The sequence below is a fragment of the Rhagoletis pomonella genome, unplaced genomic scaffold (assembly GCF_013731165.1).
Source record: "Rhagoletis pomonella isolate Grant_MI unplaced genomic scaffold, Rhpom_1.0 Rhpom_scaffold_00006, whole genome shotgun sequence".
Classification (NCBI taxonomy): Eukaryota; Metazoa; Arthropoda; class Insecta; order Diptera; family Tephritidae; genus Rhagoletis; species Rhagoletis pomonella.
In genome coordinates, this window is record NW_023458560.1 from 56,590,134 (window position 1) to 56,605,539 (window position 15,406).

At 37.1% G+C, this 15,406-nt stretch overlaps 1 protein-coding gene across 4 annotated transcripts in view; it reads left to right on the forward strand.

The window, feature by feature from the left end:
* LOC118740996 (E3 ubiquitin-protein ligase Su(dx)) overlaps positions 1-15,406 on the forward strand; it is a 78,931-nt gene that overhangs the window by 17,747 nt on the left and 45,778 nt on the right. For 2 of the 4 annotated variants that reach the window (XM_036472773.1, XM_036472775.1), the window contains exons 4-8: positions 5,638-6,546; positions 6,624-7,089; positions 7,179-8,025; positions 8,711-8,909; positions 8,997-9,388. In XM_036472773.1, the coding sequence (XP_036328666.1) occupies positions 5,638-6,546; positions 6,624-7,089; positions 7,179-8,025; positions 8,711-8,909; positions 8,997-9,266 (2,691 nt within the window). In that variant the 3' untranslated portion in view covers positions 9,267-9,388. Of the gene's footprint in view, positions 1-5,637; positions 6,547-6,623; positions 7,090-7,178; positions 8,026-8,710; positions 8,910-8,996; positions 9,389-13,317; positions 13,541-15,406 lie in introns of those variants that run through there. The other 2 variants (XR_004993212.1, XR_004993213.1) reach the window with 2 other exon arrangements.

Below are 15,406 nucleotides of genomic sequence, written 5' to 3' on the forward strand. Positions count from 1 at the left end.
TACAATTTCAGCATTACTTTAAAACGTCTCAGAACTTTGTTAATGCATTGCGACTTGTGAAATACGTATGGATATGATACAGATACATATCGCAAATTTGCTTCAAGAGTGGCCTAATCCATAAAAATTTAGTAAAGTATTCAGAAGTGAACGCAACATTTTCTTCAATGTTGTTGTGTCCATAGCTCTACCGATTACCAGTAGCTCACTAGAACAAAATATGTATCCATTTTTACTATGGGAGTATGTATGTACATATATCTCGAGTTTTTGATTTTTTGGATTATGACACTCTTGCAGCAAATGTGCGATATGTAGTATGTATAGATAGACAAATAGCGATTGCGTTTTAAATAAATGCTGAGAATTTAAAATTCACTTAACAGCTTAGCTGTTTGTTCGTAAATGGGAAAATACTGTATATTTTTAGCTTTTACTTTAAAAGCGGCTACACTCGTGTTATATTACTCACAATATAGCTGCATACACACATAGACATATGTATGTGCGCTTGTACATATGTATGAATGTGTGTGCATTATCGACGTTCGATATACCATATATACATATAACATATATCAATTTAATATTGATTTTAAAGTAATTATTTTGGCAGGTCTCTTCAAATAAAATGTCCATTGGCCCGGCTTCGGCTTTTACAAATTCTATTCAAGTAGCACTCAGCAAAATTATTGTCAACTTTAATAACTTTCGATTTTAATTAATTTTTTTTTTTTACTTTTTTGGTGTAGACAAAATTTCAGAGTGATAGTGCATACAAACGTACATACATATGTATGTAAATATCACCGAGAGCCCACTTTGTCTCCACACGACAGTCAAACGCTTTACGCGTTCCACCTTAGTTTAAGTTTTGTTTTTGTTTTTGGATTTGCTTACTTTTAACTTTTATTCATACGTATAAGTACATACATATGTACATACTTATACTCGTATATACAAACGTACTGTTTGCATTGCAATTTAAGGCGAAGTGCGTCAATATTTGTTTGATATTCAAGCTCTGATTATAGATTTGTTTGGCCGGCTACCGGGAAACGTCATTAATATGTATGAAAACGTGCAACGCATGCGGTTAATTATTACATATGTATGTACATATGTACATGGATACATACATGAGCGCTTGTGCTAAAAGGGTGCATGTACATATAAGTACATACAAATGTAGGTACATTAGACCGTACCACCTTACAAGCAATCAAAAAAAGTTCGCCGTGTACCCTTTGTCTATAAAGTATTTTTGCAAAGCAATTTCGAAAATAAGTTTTTGGCCGAGTGTAGGGGTCACATTTACATTTTTCGTGGACACCAACGGAATTAAAAATAATAATAATTCTATTGTAAAAATCAAAATACTTCCTTAACAAAAGTTAAATGATGTTTGATGAACTTTAATTTACTGACATTAGTGGTACGTTAGGGCAGTAGAAACTCTGGTCTGTTGGGTGAGTACTGGAACGGGGTATTCGGGGTCAATGGACTTTGGTACAAAAAAATATTGTCCTCGAGACAAAAAAATCGATACATCATATCTTAAGATCCCACTGTAAATGCCATAGATATGAAGAAAAATGTAAAACGCGACTCCTATGTTCGACCTTACAAAAAAAAAATCGGGATTGCCTTCGAATCGAAATACTTCCTTAGCAAAAGTTTAATGATTTTTGGCGAGTTTTTATTTACTGACATTAGGGTGGTACGTCCAGGCGGTAGCAACTGTGGTCTGGTGGGTAAGTACTGGGTATTTGGGGTCATTGATCTTCGGAATAAAAAAATGGCCGCCTCGTGACGAAAACCCGGATATATCATACCTTGAGATCCGACTGTAAATTCGGAAAATATGACGAAAAATGTAGTTTTTTTTAAAAAATACTGTAGACTCAGGGGTGTGTGGCGACCGATACGGTCTAATGTACATACCTACGTATATACATTAGTGTGCGCCTTATTTTTCAACTTTGACTTACAAAGTATCTAAGACTTCACCTAGAAAAAATTTATTGGTCACAAAACCGTGCTCTGCGAAAAATGTTCAAATTCGGATAACAGAAAGATTAAAATAAACTTGTTTTAATGATTTATGTTTAGACAATTTTTTAATTTTTGTAAAGCTCCATGAATTTGCTCAACTTCGGGCCCTCTGAAGCACGTATTTCCGTTATCCGATTTTGAAAGTTTTTTGCCGGGCATGTTTTTATGGCCAAACAAGCCTACCTAGCGGGCTTTGCTTTTTAGTAGCTTCAAAAATTATTTTCTCTATACAAACAAGGCGCACACTAATGTTCATAAGTACATATGTAACGTGCTTTTTATTGCTATTAATGTAATTTTGCTTCTTAAGTAATTACCGTGTCATTGGCATTTACTACTTTTCGGTCAACGGGTCAAACTGACATCAAAAGGACATGACTGTTAGCTCCTAACTATAATTTGAGTGAGGTGTGGTGATTATACATACATATGTACATGCATATGTAGGTAAACATGTCGTTTCGAGGAACCATGATGTTTCATCAGGAAAGCTTAAAACGATTCCTGCAAATTCTTTAAAGTTTATGATATTAATGAAGCCAAGGTAAAGCACAAAGGATTGAGTATCGAGCAACGAAAGTGTATTGATCTAATGACGACAAGCGTTAGATGAATTCGAAAAAATCATATTCACACAGATCATCTATTGTACATATGTATGTATGTATATTATTAAGTCTGTGGTGGAAGAATTGATTTTGCCTCTAGTTTTGTTAAACGCTTTCGATGTCGTCTAAAGTCGGCACAACTGTATAAAATATCGAAACTAATTTTTGAAGTGCCGTTAACCTGTCAGTGCTGGTAAGGATGGCCAGCATAATATAAATTATTTAAAGATTATTTTATTCAAATTACTTGGAAGTATTTTTCATTTTTAAATTATTAAAGCTGTGTAATACGATTGGTACATTTGTACAGATTTGTACCTTTTTTATATTGGACTACAAAATAAAATTTTGGGACAAATTTTATTTTGTGTTCATACGATTGGTACAATGCAGCGAACCTCTATTGAAAAATTTTAGCAATTTGTTTTTCTTGATTGGGATAAAGAAAAATTATTGTGTATACACACGATTAGGATAGGACTTAGGCACACATTTGGGCACATGCTCAATCGTGTACCTTAAAATCTAAAATTTAAAATAAATTAAATTTAAAAAAGAACAAAAAGGAAATTTAAAAAAAATCTCTTAAAAAATATGAGGAATAAAAAAAGGTGAATCAAAAAAAAAAAAACATAAAATAAAAAGAGAAAACAATTAAATTAATAAATAAATTAAAACAAATATAATTAAATAAAAAAATAAATAAAAAAAAAATTACTTAAAAAAATAAATTCAAAAAGAAATATATTATATTAAAGTAGAAAAAAGTATATTAAATAAAAAAATTTATACTAAAAAAAGAAACAAAAAAAATGCCGCTGCCCGAGGATTCGAAGATTGGATCTCTCGAATGGCACGCCAGTGCTTTGCTCACTCGGCTATAGCGACTGTTGGAATTAATTTAATTTAAATTATTTAAAAATATTTTTTTTTAACAACAGAATCTAAGAATTAACAGGTTCCCTGTCCAATGAATCACATGTGATTCATGGGAACAGTTTTGTACCTTGTCTCACACGTCCATGAATCTTATATGAGCAAAATCAATGCTGACTTCAGATACATATTTCTACTTATTTTACAAAAAATATAGTGTTTTTGTGTGGAAACATACAAAACAGTTGTGGATTGAATATGATACATAGGACGTACCTTATCGAAAACTATTTCCCACCCTTATGTATAATAAATGAGAAATTAAATATTTTATTTTTTTTTTGCATAAGGGCATATAATCTACGCTCTTTGCATATTTTTATATGCAAATAATATCAAATCAGATAAAGAATCCTGAAACGGAACGGGGACGTATGCCATGAAAAAAGATGTATTGCATGAGGACAGGGAACCTGTTAAAAAAATAAATAATAAAAAAATTAAAAAACAAAAAGAAAAATTAATTAAAAGAAAAAAGTTAAGAAAAATTAAATAACTCAAAATATTTATTAAAAGAGAAAAAAATTACAAAAAAAATTCGCTTATCGAGAATTCGAACCTCGGACCTTTCGAATGGCACGCCAGTGCTTAAGTAAATTTGATTACTCGGCCGTTGGAGACACAATTCAAAAAATAAAACCCCTTACTATTGTTAAGTGGCTCTTGTCTCTAATCCTAATTATTATGTATAGATAATAAAATGAGGTTTGCACCTTGTGGTCTGTTGTGTCCTTCACTCTTCAGAATACCTCCTTTAAACCTGCATTCCTGAGAACGTTGAACAATACCTTTGGGAATAGGAAGTGAATGTGCTTAAGCTGTGACCACATTGAGCCTAAACTCTCTCACGTCTTCTGCAGACTGCATCACGCTCGGTGAGGATGTGTAGAGGTGTCTCGCTGGTAGAGTCGTCTTTTCAGCCTGTGAGGGTATCTGCTATTCCTCTAAGCTTCTCCTTTGGGAGGTCAATTAAACTTTGGAATCTCCTTTTGTTATACCCTCCCAGTAAACTCTTTGCCTGACACATTTCTGACGAACTCTCCCTCCTAAGCTCCTTCTTTAGAGTGTTGGGACCCACTCTTAGAAAGGGCTCGGTGCCAACTGGAATTCGGAAGTTTTGGAACTTTTTTCAGAAATTTACATCAGTTTTAGATAGACTTACGACTTTTTTTCTGGGATTTTAAGACCTTTTGGCATTTTTTAATATAATTCGGGGGTTTTTCGGTCTTGTTTGTTCCGAAAAAATGTTTGATTCTTTCAGGTGGGTTTCGGCATATTTTCAAGAGTTTTCGAATTTTTTCGTTTGGATTGTTTTTTGGAACTTAGACACAATTTATTCTGAGTCTTGTTTTCTGTGGTTTTATTTTGGCAATTTTGGGTGTTTTTGGGGACTTAAAATTTTGTTTTTTTCGCAGTTTTCATGGATTTAGTATTGTACGACCATTGTGACTTTTTGGTATGTATGACTTGCGACTTTTTCGGAACTTTCTGAAATTCTTTTGGCATAATTCGGAATTGTCTTTAGTATTTTTCGTGTTTATAACGTTACTCTTGAGAAAAATTTCGTGGACTTTTGAAAATTTTTCGAAATTCAAAGTATTTTCCAAAATTACGAGTTTTTTAGGTTTTTTTGTTGAATTTTTCGAGATTTTTTTTTCGTACTTTTCCGGGTTTTTAAGAATTTATTTAAAATTTATCGTTATTATTCGATTTGTTTTCTTTACAGGTCTTTTTTTGACTTATTGAAATTTTCGAAGAATTTTTTTTTTTTTAGAATCCATGACCTTTTGGAACTTCCTGGGATACTTTAAATTTTTTTCATGATATTATTTTATTTAGTCTTCGGGGAAAGATGTTGCATTATGTTAAGCAAGAAACAATTGATATTTGGGGAATTATTTTCGAGCCTTCGAGCCAGTTATAGAGATTTTTCTCGAACTGTCCTAAATGAATGAAAATTAGTTAGATTTTCTTACCACTTTGAAAAATAAATGCATATTCCTATATACATACTAACATCGCCTTATGCTCCTTCCAGATCACTACCAGCTCTGTGCTGCACATCAAAGTACTTGACCACTCCAGTTTTCGCAAGGACACTTTGCTAGGCGAGCGCACCATCCACTTGGCGCACGTGCTGCAACAATTTAATGGCAGATGCGAATTTCTTGAACTTACAATGGATCTGATAGCCACTTCCAAATCAGATAATCGGCAAACAAAAGTCGGTGAACTTGTCGCAGTGCTCAACGGACTCAAGCTGGACATGCCCGGCGCGGTGCAACAAAATGGTAATGGCGTATCAATGCTGCCACCTCCCAACGAAGGCGCTGTGTTGCCGCCTGCTGCCGGTCGCAGTTACATGATACAAGGTGGCATACGTGCGCGCATGCGCGTGCGCAGTATCGAAAATGGCATGCTAGCCGCATCAGCAGCTTCGGCAGGGAGTGGAGGTAGCGTGTCACACATGGCAGTTGCCTCCAGTGGTAGCTCACGTTCGCCCATAGCCAATGGCAATTTGGAACGCTGCAGCAGTGGTAGTTCACAAAATGGTGCGGTGCGACGTGCTGCCCCGCCACCACCCGTTTGGGAACAACAACAGCCAATGCCACAAGCACAGACGCAACATGTGGCGCTACAACAACAGCAACAATTGCAAGCACAACAACAACACCAATCACAAATGCAAGTGCAGCGCATACCGTCGATGAATGGCGGCGCAGTGGCGGTGAATGCTGCCGGCGTGCAAGTGCGTCCAATGTCGCAAATGTATGCGAATGGTGGTGTTAGTGGTCAGCCATTACCGCTGCCACTGCCGTCACAGCAACAGCCGCAAACACAGCAGCAGCTTATGGATAGTGCGCTGATGAGCGCGGCAGGCGATCAGGCTGCACTGTTGGCGCAAGCGCCAATGCCGGTATCCAATGTGACTGATCAGCAGTTGCAAGTGAGTAGCAGTAGTTTTTAAACATTACTTTTATTTTGTACTTTAATTAAATGCATTTTTTTTAACGGTACACACAGGCCGCCCAAGCGGACGATGAACCGCTGCCTGCTGGCTGGGAAATACGCTTCGATCAGTACGGCCGCCGCTATTACGTCGACCACAATACGCGTTCCACCTACTGGGAGAAACCGACGCCACTACCGCCCGGTTGGGAGATACGCAAAGATCCACGCGGCCGCGTCTACTATGTGGACCACAATACGCGCACAACCACCTGGCAGCGACCGAACAGCGAGCGTCTTATGCATTTTCAACATTGGCAAGGACAGCGTGCGCATGTCGTAGCACAGGGTAATCAACGTTTCCTCTACTCACAGCAACAACAACAGCCTACAGCGGTGACAGCCACGGTGACGCAAGACGATGAGGATGCCTTGGGACCGCTGCCCGATGGCTGGGAAAAGAAGGTGCAATCGGATAATCGTGTATACTTTGTGAATCACAAGAATCGCACGACACAGTGGGAGGACCCGCGCACGCAGGGTGAGTAGCGCATAAAAGCTATAGTACTAACATTCTAGTAGTGTCAAATGATTTCTAAATTCTCGCTCGCTTTTGCTTTCTCTCGCCAGGTCAAGAAGTTAGTTTAATGAACGAGGGTCCACTACCGCCCGGCTGGGAGATACGCTATACCACTACAGGTGAACGCTTCTTTGTCGATCACAATACACGTCGCACCACCTTCGACGATCCACGTCCGGGCGCACCCAAAGGCGCTAAAGGTGTGTATGGCGTGCCACGCGCCTATGAGCGTTCGTTCCGTTGGAAGCTCTCACAATTCCGCTACCTCTGCCAGAGTAATGCTTTGCCGTCACACATTAAAATAACCGTGACACGACAGACGCTCTTCGAAGATTCATACCACCAAATTATGCGTTTGCCTGCCTATGAGCTGCGACGTCGCCTCTATATCATTTTCCGTGGTGAGGAGGGTCTCGACTATGGTGGTGTGTCGCGTGAATGGTTCTTTTTGCTATCACATGAGGTGCTCAATCCCATGTATTGTCTCTTCGAGTATGCCAACAAAAACAACTATAGTTTGCAAATCAACCCGGCCTCGTATGTGAATCCAGATCACTTGCAGTATTTCAAATTTATTGGCCGTTTCATAGCGATGGCATTGTATCATGGTCGTTTTATATATTCCGGATTCACAATGCCCTTCTACAAGCGTATGTTGAACAAGAAATTGACTATAAAAGACATTGAAACCATCGATCCGGAGTTTTATAATTCGCTTATTTGGGTGCGTGACAATAATATTGACGAGTGTGGATTGGAGCTTTGGTTTAGCGTCGACTTTGAGGTGCTTGGACAGATAATACATCATGAATTGAAGGAAAATGGCGAAAAAGAACGAGTGACGGAGGAGAATAAAGAGGAATATATAACACTCATGACTGAATGGCGGATGACGAGGTAAGGGAGTTAGATTACTTTGAACGTGAGAGCAGTTAATCGCAATTTTGTGTGAAAAGCAGAAATAAAAGCTACCAAAAGGTTTAGGTAGCGTCACGAAAATTCAGAAAGAGTAAGTGAGAAGCAAAAAGAAGAACAGAAAAGATTAAAAAATAGTATGAAAGAAAAACTAAGTATTGGTGAGTTAGTTTTACTGGATTGTAGAAATCACTGGCCACTGGCAGAAACGCAACACCGAGAAGATCGCTCACTGATCTCATACTTTATTATCTAGAAATATTTATTTTTTAATTGGGTTTCAAAATTGTAATTCTCAAGCCTCATACCTTGTGGTTGACTCCCTATTTGACCTAAGAGCAGTAGAGGTTCATAGGTGCCGCTGGTCTTTGCATATGTTGTTTCTAACCGACTCGGAAAAGTGTAGATCAACGCTGCTGCAAGCTGTTGTTCAAGGAATTAAAAGCGATTACTAGGGTTCGCCGATCAAACAGGATTAGATTAGCGAAGCAATAGCCGTAGGTCGGCTAAAACCCGAGTATTTAAAATTCTTAGAACCGACAAGTATTGAAATGATCAGTTTAAGAGAACTTTAGCTCAGAGTCTCTTTAAAAGATGATAATCTTTAAGGAATGTAATCTGTAGAATTATACTAATTCATAATACTAAACAAAAAATCCATTTTCAGAGGTATTGAGCAGCAGACAAAAACGTTCCTGGAAGGCTTCAACGAGGTGGTGCCGCTCGAATGGCTTAAGTATTTCGACGAACGTGAATTGGAGCTCATATTGTGCGGCATGCAAGATGTAGATGTGGATGATTGGCAACGGAATACGATTTACAGGCATTACAATCGCAACTCCAAGCAAGTGATGTGGTTCTGGCAGGTGAGTTAGCGTCTCGTAAAGAAAAAGTGCAAATGTTTTCAAACATTTCCTCAAATATCTAACATTGCAATTCTTTTTTCACACCAGTTTGTGCGCGATACGGACAATGAAAAGCGTGCACGCTTGCTGCAATTTGTTACGGGTACGTGTCGTGTGCCCGTCGGCGGTTTCGCTGAGTTAATGGGCTCCAATGGACCGCAACGCTTTTGCATTGAAAAAGTTGGCAAAGAAACATGGTTGCCGCGTTCGCATACCTGCTTCAATCGTTTGGACTTGCCGCCGTATAAGAGTTACGATCAGCTAGTGGAGAAATTGACATTTGCCATTGAAGAGACTGAAGGCTTCTGCCAGGAGTAGAGCGGAAAGCGGCGAGTAGTGACCATTGTGGACAAGGGAGTAAAGAGGACGCCGAAGCAGTTGTGGGCGGCGCTCTTGTTGAGTGTGTGGTGTAATTGGCAACCAAATAAAGGTAGCAGGAATGGAAATGTTATATTTATGTTTAATGTTATATTGTAATTGTTATGCAACGAAATTCGCGCGTACTAATGTATGTTACGGACATTTTTATATTTTAGTTTGTTTCTTTTTTTTATACAAACTTATAATACCTACTAGATGCATACTTATAAATCGACTTGCGTGTGCTTGTAGCCATTTTTTCATTTGAGCTAAATTTTCATTAATGCGCATCGGTTGTTGTTGCTATGCCTATTTTCAAATGCATATCAAAATTTCTTTAATTTTTTGAGGAATAACATAAAAACCATAAAACAACTATAAGCGCTTGTTTACTTGTATTAGTTATACATAAATATTTATAGCAGAAATATTATTACCGTTTTAGAAATTTGCAATATGTATATACATAAACGTATTTGTGTGTGTATTCGTAAGAGTTTTTGCGCATAAACGAGTTTAATTGAATTATATTGTAGAAACATAAATACATAATATATACATATTTGTGTGTATGTAGGCAGATGCTGTGCGCTCAAACTTATGCACATATTTAGTATGTTTGTACGTGCAAGTGTCTTACCTATGTATCAGTAACGTTGCCGTCTTGCAGAGAGCATATTCTCCTTCCTAACTTTAATTTAATTAATTTCGTTCATTAGCATACATTCATAGATATATATTTTTTGTGTAAATTCTATTAAATTGGTTTAATTTAATTTTAAATTTTGTATATAGCACACAACTAATAAATATATACATGTTAATTTACTTACAGACATACGTTTAGTAGCTATTTATGGTACATACATTTATGCATATACGTACATACAGTGGTGGTGAAAACATATGGAATTGAAACGATTCTTTTCGAAAGGCTGGCTGGCAAAAACTGTGTGTCTATTAGTTAAGTTTAATAGCTTAGATTTGTCATTACAACTTTCATTTTCCCAAAGAAGTTAACGTAAATAATAATTCAATGGTTAAAACATGGCATAAAAACCAAAATGATAAAATTTCATTTTGTAAAATTAAATTTATTTGAATATCCGTTATATGCAAATGCAGCCTCAAAAGAAGAAGTAGCTTTCCACGCGTCATCCAGCACAGCAGATCCATTTGTTTACAACTTTGCAAAAGTTTCCAATTGATTCGAGATTTGATATTTGGGACGGCGATTATAAAATTTCACTAGGCGTACGTTCGAAGTTATTACCGTGTTGGTAAAGACAAAGAAATCGTTTCTATTCTTCGTTGTTGTCGTGGCCAAAAATTACACATTTCTTAAATAGTTTTTGGGGAGTGATGCTGGAGTGACCGCTGGCCAGCTATATATAAATCTAGCTCTTTTCGATTACGTAGACCCGACTGTTATCTATTCTTCGTGGCAGTGAAGCATAACAACTTCTAAATATTCTTTAGAAATCCATTGCCCGATTATGTAATAAATTTTGTTTAATATACACATTCCTGCAGTAGAAAAACACAGTCACACAACTTGCTCTCTGCACCATGTTATATCGTCTTTATGAAGTAGGGTATTTAAGGCTTTTTATTTAGATACTAGTCTTCTTAAAACAGCTACTACTACTGCTGTCAAATATGATTTTCAGTGCAGTGTATTAATTTTTGCCAATTTTTACTAGTAACGTGTTTCCACTAAGAAGTTAGTGGTGCATTTGGTAAGCGGCATGCTTGTGAGGAGACCTTTAACAGGCGACAGCCTGTGGCGAGTACTTTTTCGTTCACTGAAAGTCCCTTTTTGCTTTTAACCTAGGGAAAAAATACTTAAACTTGAAATTTTTTGTGTGCTTTCTGCGCTGCTGTAATTTGGTTTTAAGACATTCGATTGTAAATTTCTTTTTCTCGATCCCTCGTACTCCGAGCCAAAAAATTATGGATTTAATTTTACTGAAATAGCAACCCAATTTGTAAACTAAGCGAGAAAACTTCCTGCAAAGTAGTGGCGTTGTTTACTAGTTTTGCAAGTAAAATCTTTAAAAGCTTCAGTCATTTCAGGCAGTTGCATATCAAGCCTTAACTGCCAAAAAACGTAAGAAACCTTTACACGATTTTCATTTTGATGCAGAAATGCATCTACATGCTTTAGGAACATTTCTGCGTCAAAAATAAAACTTTGGAAAAAATGTCGCTTACCTTTTTGTTATCGGTTAGGGCTCGATATGTTTTGACCATGCTTGTTCCAGGTTCAATAGTGTATGTGTGGATATGTCTTAAGCGAATAGTAGTTTTTGTACATTTCAAAGTGCAATGAGCCTACTAAATATCATTCTTAAAAAGGCTATAGCAGCAGTATTTCTCAAATAAGCCATTGGTCAGGTATATATAGAAATTTAAAAAAAAAAAAACAGATGTAGTTCCATATATTTTGACCACCACTGTATATGTATGTATATAAACATATGTACATACGTATGTGTAGCATTAAAGTAAGCAAAATTAAAGCCTTAAAATTAAGTAACTATTTTAATAAAATTATTGGCAAAAGACATTTAGCAGCCGCTGTGAGGAAACAGATATTCAATGCAAAATTTTAAAATTGAAAGTCAAATATAAAAAAAAAAAAATAAAAATGGCAATTAAAATATTTTTAAAGACATTACTAGTATGGTAGAGCATCTAATGTTCGTAAAGCAAGAGACAAAAACATTAAATAAATAAGCAACTACATACTATATCCAAGGTGGCGCACAAGTAATCAATCGTTTCGTATAAAACCGCGTATTTCCAACTGTTCGACCACACCTATTTCCTAACTTGAATAGCAAAAAATGTATAACTCAATATACATATATCTTATTACGAGATTTTTTGTTTACCGTTGCATGCGATTACTTTTGAGCCACACTATGTAACTGACACGAATATGTTAAAAAAATGAGTAAAAGAACTAAAAAAATAACCCACACGCCAGCAAACAAATTTAGCAAATTGTGTTAGTAGTGAAAAAAAACAAACAAGCAAAACAAATATAAATATATCGTGAAGAAATTGATACACCGGCAAACCTACTGTTAAGTCTTAACCATATTAAACGAGAAAAAAATACTTAAATAATATGCAGAAATGTTTAAATAATATACATAGCTATGTATGTATGTGTAGTAGTGTTGTTAAAGAATTTATAGCAGAAAAAATAAAGCAGGAAAACATATGGCAACAACTAAATATTAGATACCACAAAGTAAATCAACTAAATGAAAATACTTAATGAAATAAAAACGGGAGGAAAAACGATATGCAGCGTGTATGTGTGTGCGAAAAGTATACAAATCAAAAAGTAATAACCAAAACATGGCAGATTTAGTTATTTATGTTTGTACATTAGGGTAGTGCTTAAAATATCAACACCTAAATTTTTTATGGAACACCCCTTTATTTTGTTCTACGTACAAATTAAAGATAACCACGAAAATTTAGAAAATAAAAAAAGAAAAAATTGGCGTCGCTGCGAAGGTTTGAAAAAATTTAATTTTATTTTCTAATAGCAAAATCCGAAAAATTTTTTACTTGAAGTCTGATAAGTTTGATATATTATAGAAACTTATTCTAATCAATGCATAAGCTCACTGATTAAAGCCGGTTAAAGTCACAATTTTGTCGAATTTTAGCGATTTAAAAAAACTTGAATTTTTTCAAACATTGGCAGCGACCACATTTTTGCTTTTTTAATTTAAAAATTTTCGTGGATCTCTTTATTTTATACTAGAACAAAACAAGGGGGTGCTCCATGATGTTCATATTTTAAGGACCACCTTAATACGCAAGCAATTATATATTCAAAGAAATCGCATATACACCGCATACACGTACATATGTACATACATATGTACGTGCATACTTACATGCATACATATATATGCTATAATTTTATGGAAACCTATAGTTTTTATTTAGTTTATAATGAGAAATATATAATTGTATTATACAGATTAAAATAAAGCAGCTAAGCTTTAATGGAAAAACTTGACATAGAAAGAGAGAGAGAGAGCGAGAGAAAGAGAGATCAAGTGTGCATGATTCGCAAATCATTTCAACGAGTAAGCGAGCAATAGAGAGAGAGAGCGAGAGAGCTAGCGATAATGCTGTTGTAATAAGTTCTAATTAAAATTACAAATAAATAAATAAAGAACTATATTATTAGAAAAAATTTAGACTTGCAGCTTTTAATATCGATTTGTCACAGAGAAGGAATTGTGCTGCTTTTTGATGTGTGGACATATTAGGTCTCGGTATGGTAAAATTTGCTTTAACCCAGCAGAAAATTTGTAATTGATTCTTGATTGTACAAATGAATATTTCTGGACTAGTTCAGGGCTACTTCAGTACCATTTCAAGATCATTACGGGACTTGTTTAGGACTATTTCGGGACTAGTTCGGCCAGCATTGAAGGAAGTGTTCAGGCCCATATCGGGAATAGTTCGCAACTGTTTGTGCACCATTTTGGCACTAGTTATGAACCATTTCGAGAAATGTTCAGGACTATTTAGGAACATTACGGGACTAGTTCGGGAATATTTTGGGCGTAATAATGGGCCATTTCGGAGCCGTTTCAATACTAGTTCAAGATCATTTCGGAAGCTGTTCAGGACTATTTCAGGACCACTTCAGACCTAGTTCTGGGCCACTTGAGACTAGTTAATTACTTTTTCGGGTTTATTTCGGGACTGGTTTAGGACGTTCGGGACCATTTCGGTACTAGTTCAGGACAGGATGCCATCCCAGCCTCGAGGGAAATGGTGTTCCGCGCGCTCAGGCCGTTCCCTACGGACAAACGATAAAAGGATGCCGCAAGGGGGGCGGGTGAGCGGCTGTCCTCTCGTGCGGAGCCGTGGATTTAGAAAACTTAACCTAGCCAAAAGTAAGTAAAGATGTGGTCTTAAATATCAATCCCTCTAAAGCAGCCCTTGCCCCCTTCACCAAGAAAAGAACTTCCAAGGGAACGAGGAACTAGACCTTGGATGGGTTCGCAGTCGGCGTCGTCACAGAAGTAAAGTATCTGGGACTTTTCCTGGACTCCAAACTGCTGTGGAGGACTCATGAAGTTGAGGCGGCCACTTCCAAGGCAATGAGAGCGCTGATGGTGCGTAAACGTTCAGCGGGCAAATGATGGATGTACACGACGATAGTACGACCAATAGTAACATATGGGGGTTGTGGACTGGACTTCCGGGACTAATCTGGTAAAGGTGAGGCAGACCTTTACCATAATTCAACCTCTGGCGTGTGTTTGCATGAAGGGGGCAAAGCACACATCCCCGACGGCAGTGGTGGAGGTAATTTTGCAACTCGAGACTGCATCTTTCAATTGAACAGGATGCAGAGCGAACTCTCCGGAATTTCGCGAGAGAGGACTTTTAGGCTCCCAGCTCGCTCTACTTCTAGTCCCCAGTCCTTGAAGACGTTAGAACGTAGGTCAGTCTTACATAGCCTTCAAATATGTTGCACAGCCCGGCTCTGGTCTTCTGACCCGCCTTCAGCAACATCGCAGGAAAAATACCGTTCAGATCCGCTGACGTAAATATCCTGCGAAAACAAGCTCAACGCACACTCACGTCTGGATGGCGACATCACTTCTCTTGCAAGACTATCCCCTCCTGCTGTGGATGCTGCATCGTCAGGTACACCACCTCGATTCTCGACCGCAGGGATGTGAATCTGAAATAATTAGCCTCATCGCGTACGTCGTAAATGAGACTAAAAAGCACGAGTCAACAACATTGGCATTGGCTATTGTCGTGGTGAAATAAGTAGACGACGAAAACTACCCAGTGCGGCTAAGTTTTCCCATTTTAATACACCAGTCGAATCGAATTTTTAGGCAATGCCATATACTTTTGGATACGACTCGACTCTCGAAAAACGACGTGCATTCGACACCACACTCGCAATGAGGCTGAATATATCGAGATATTCCTCGGTACTTTGAGTTCATTCGCCGTTGTCCTTTGAGCCTTGGCCAGCACCTAGATAATGGAAAAAAACGGGAATTTCATGAAAATATTGGGTTTAGTGACCC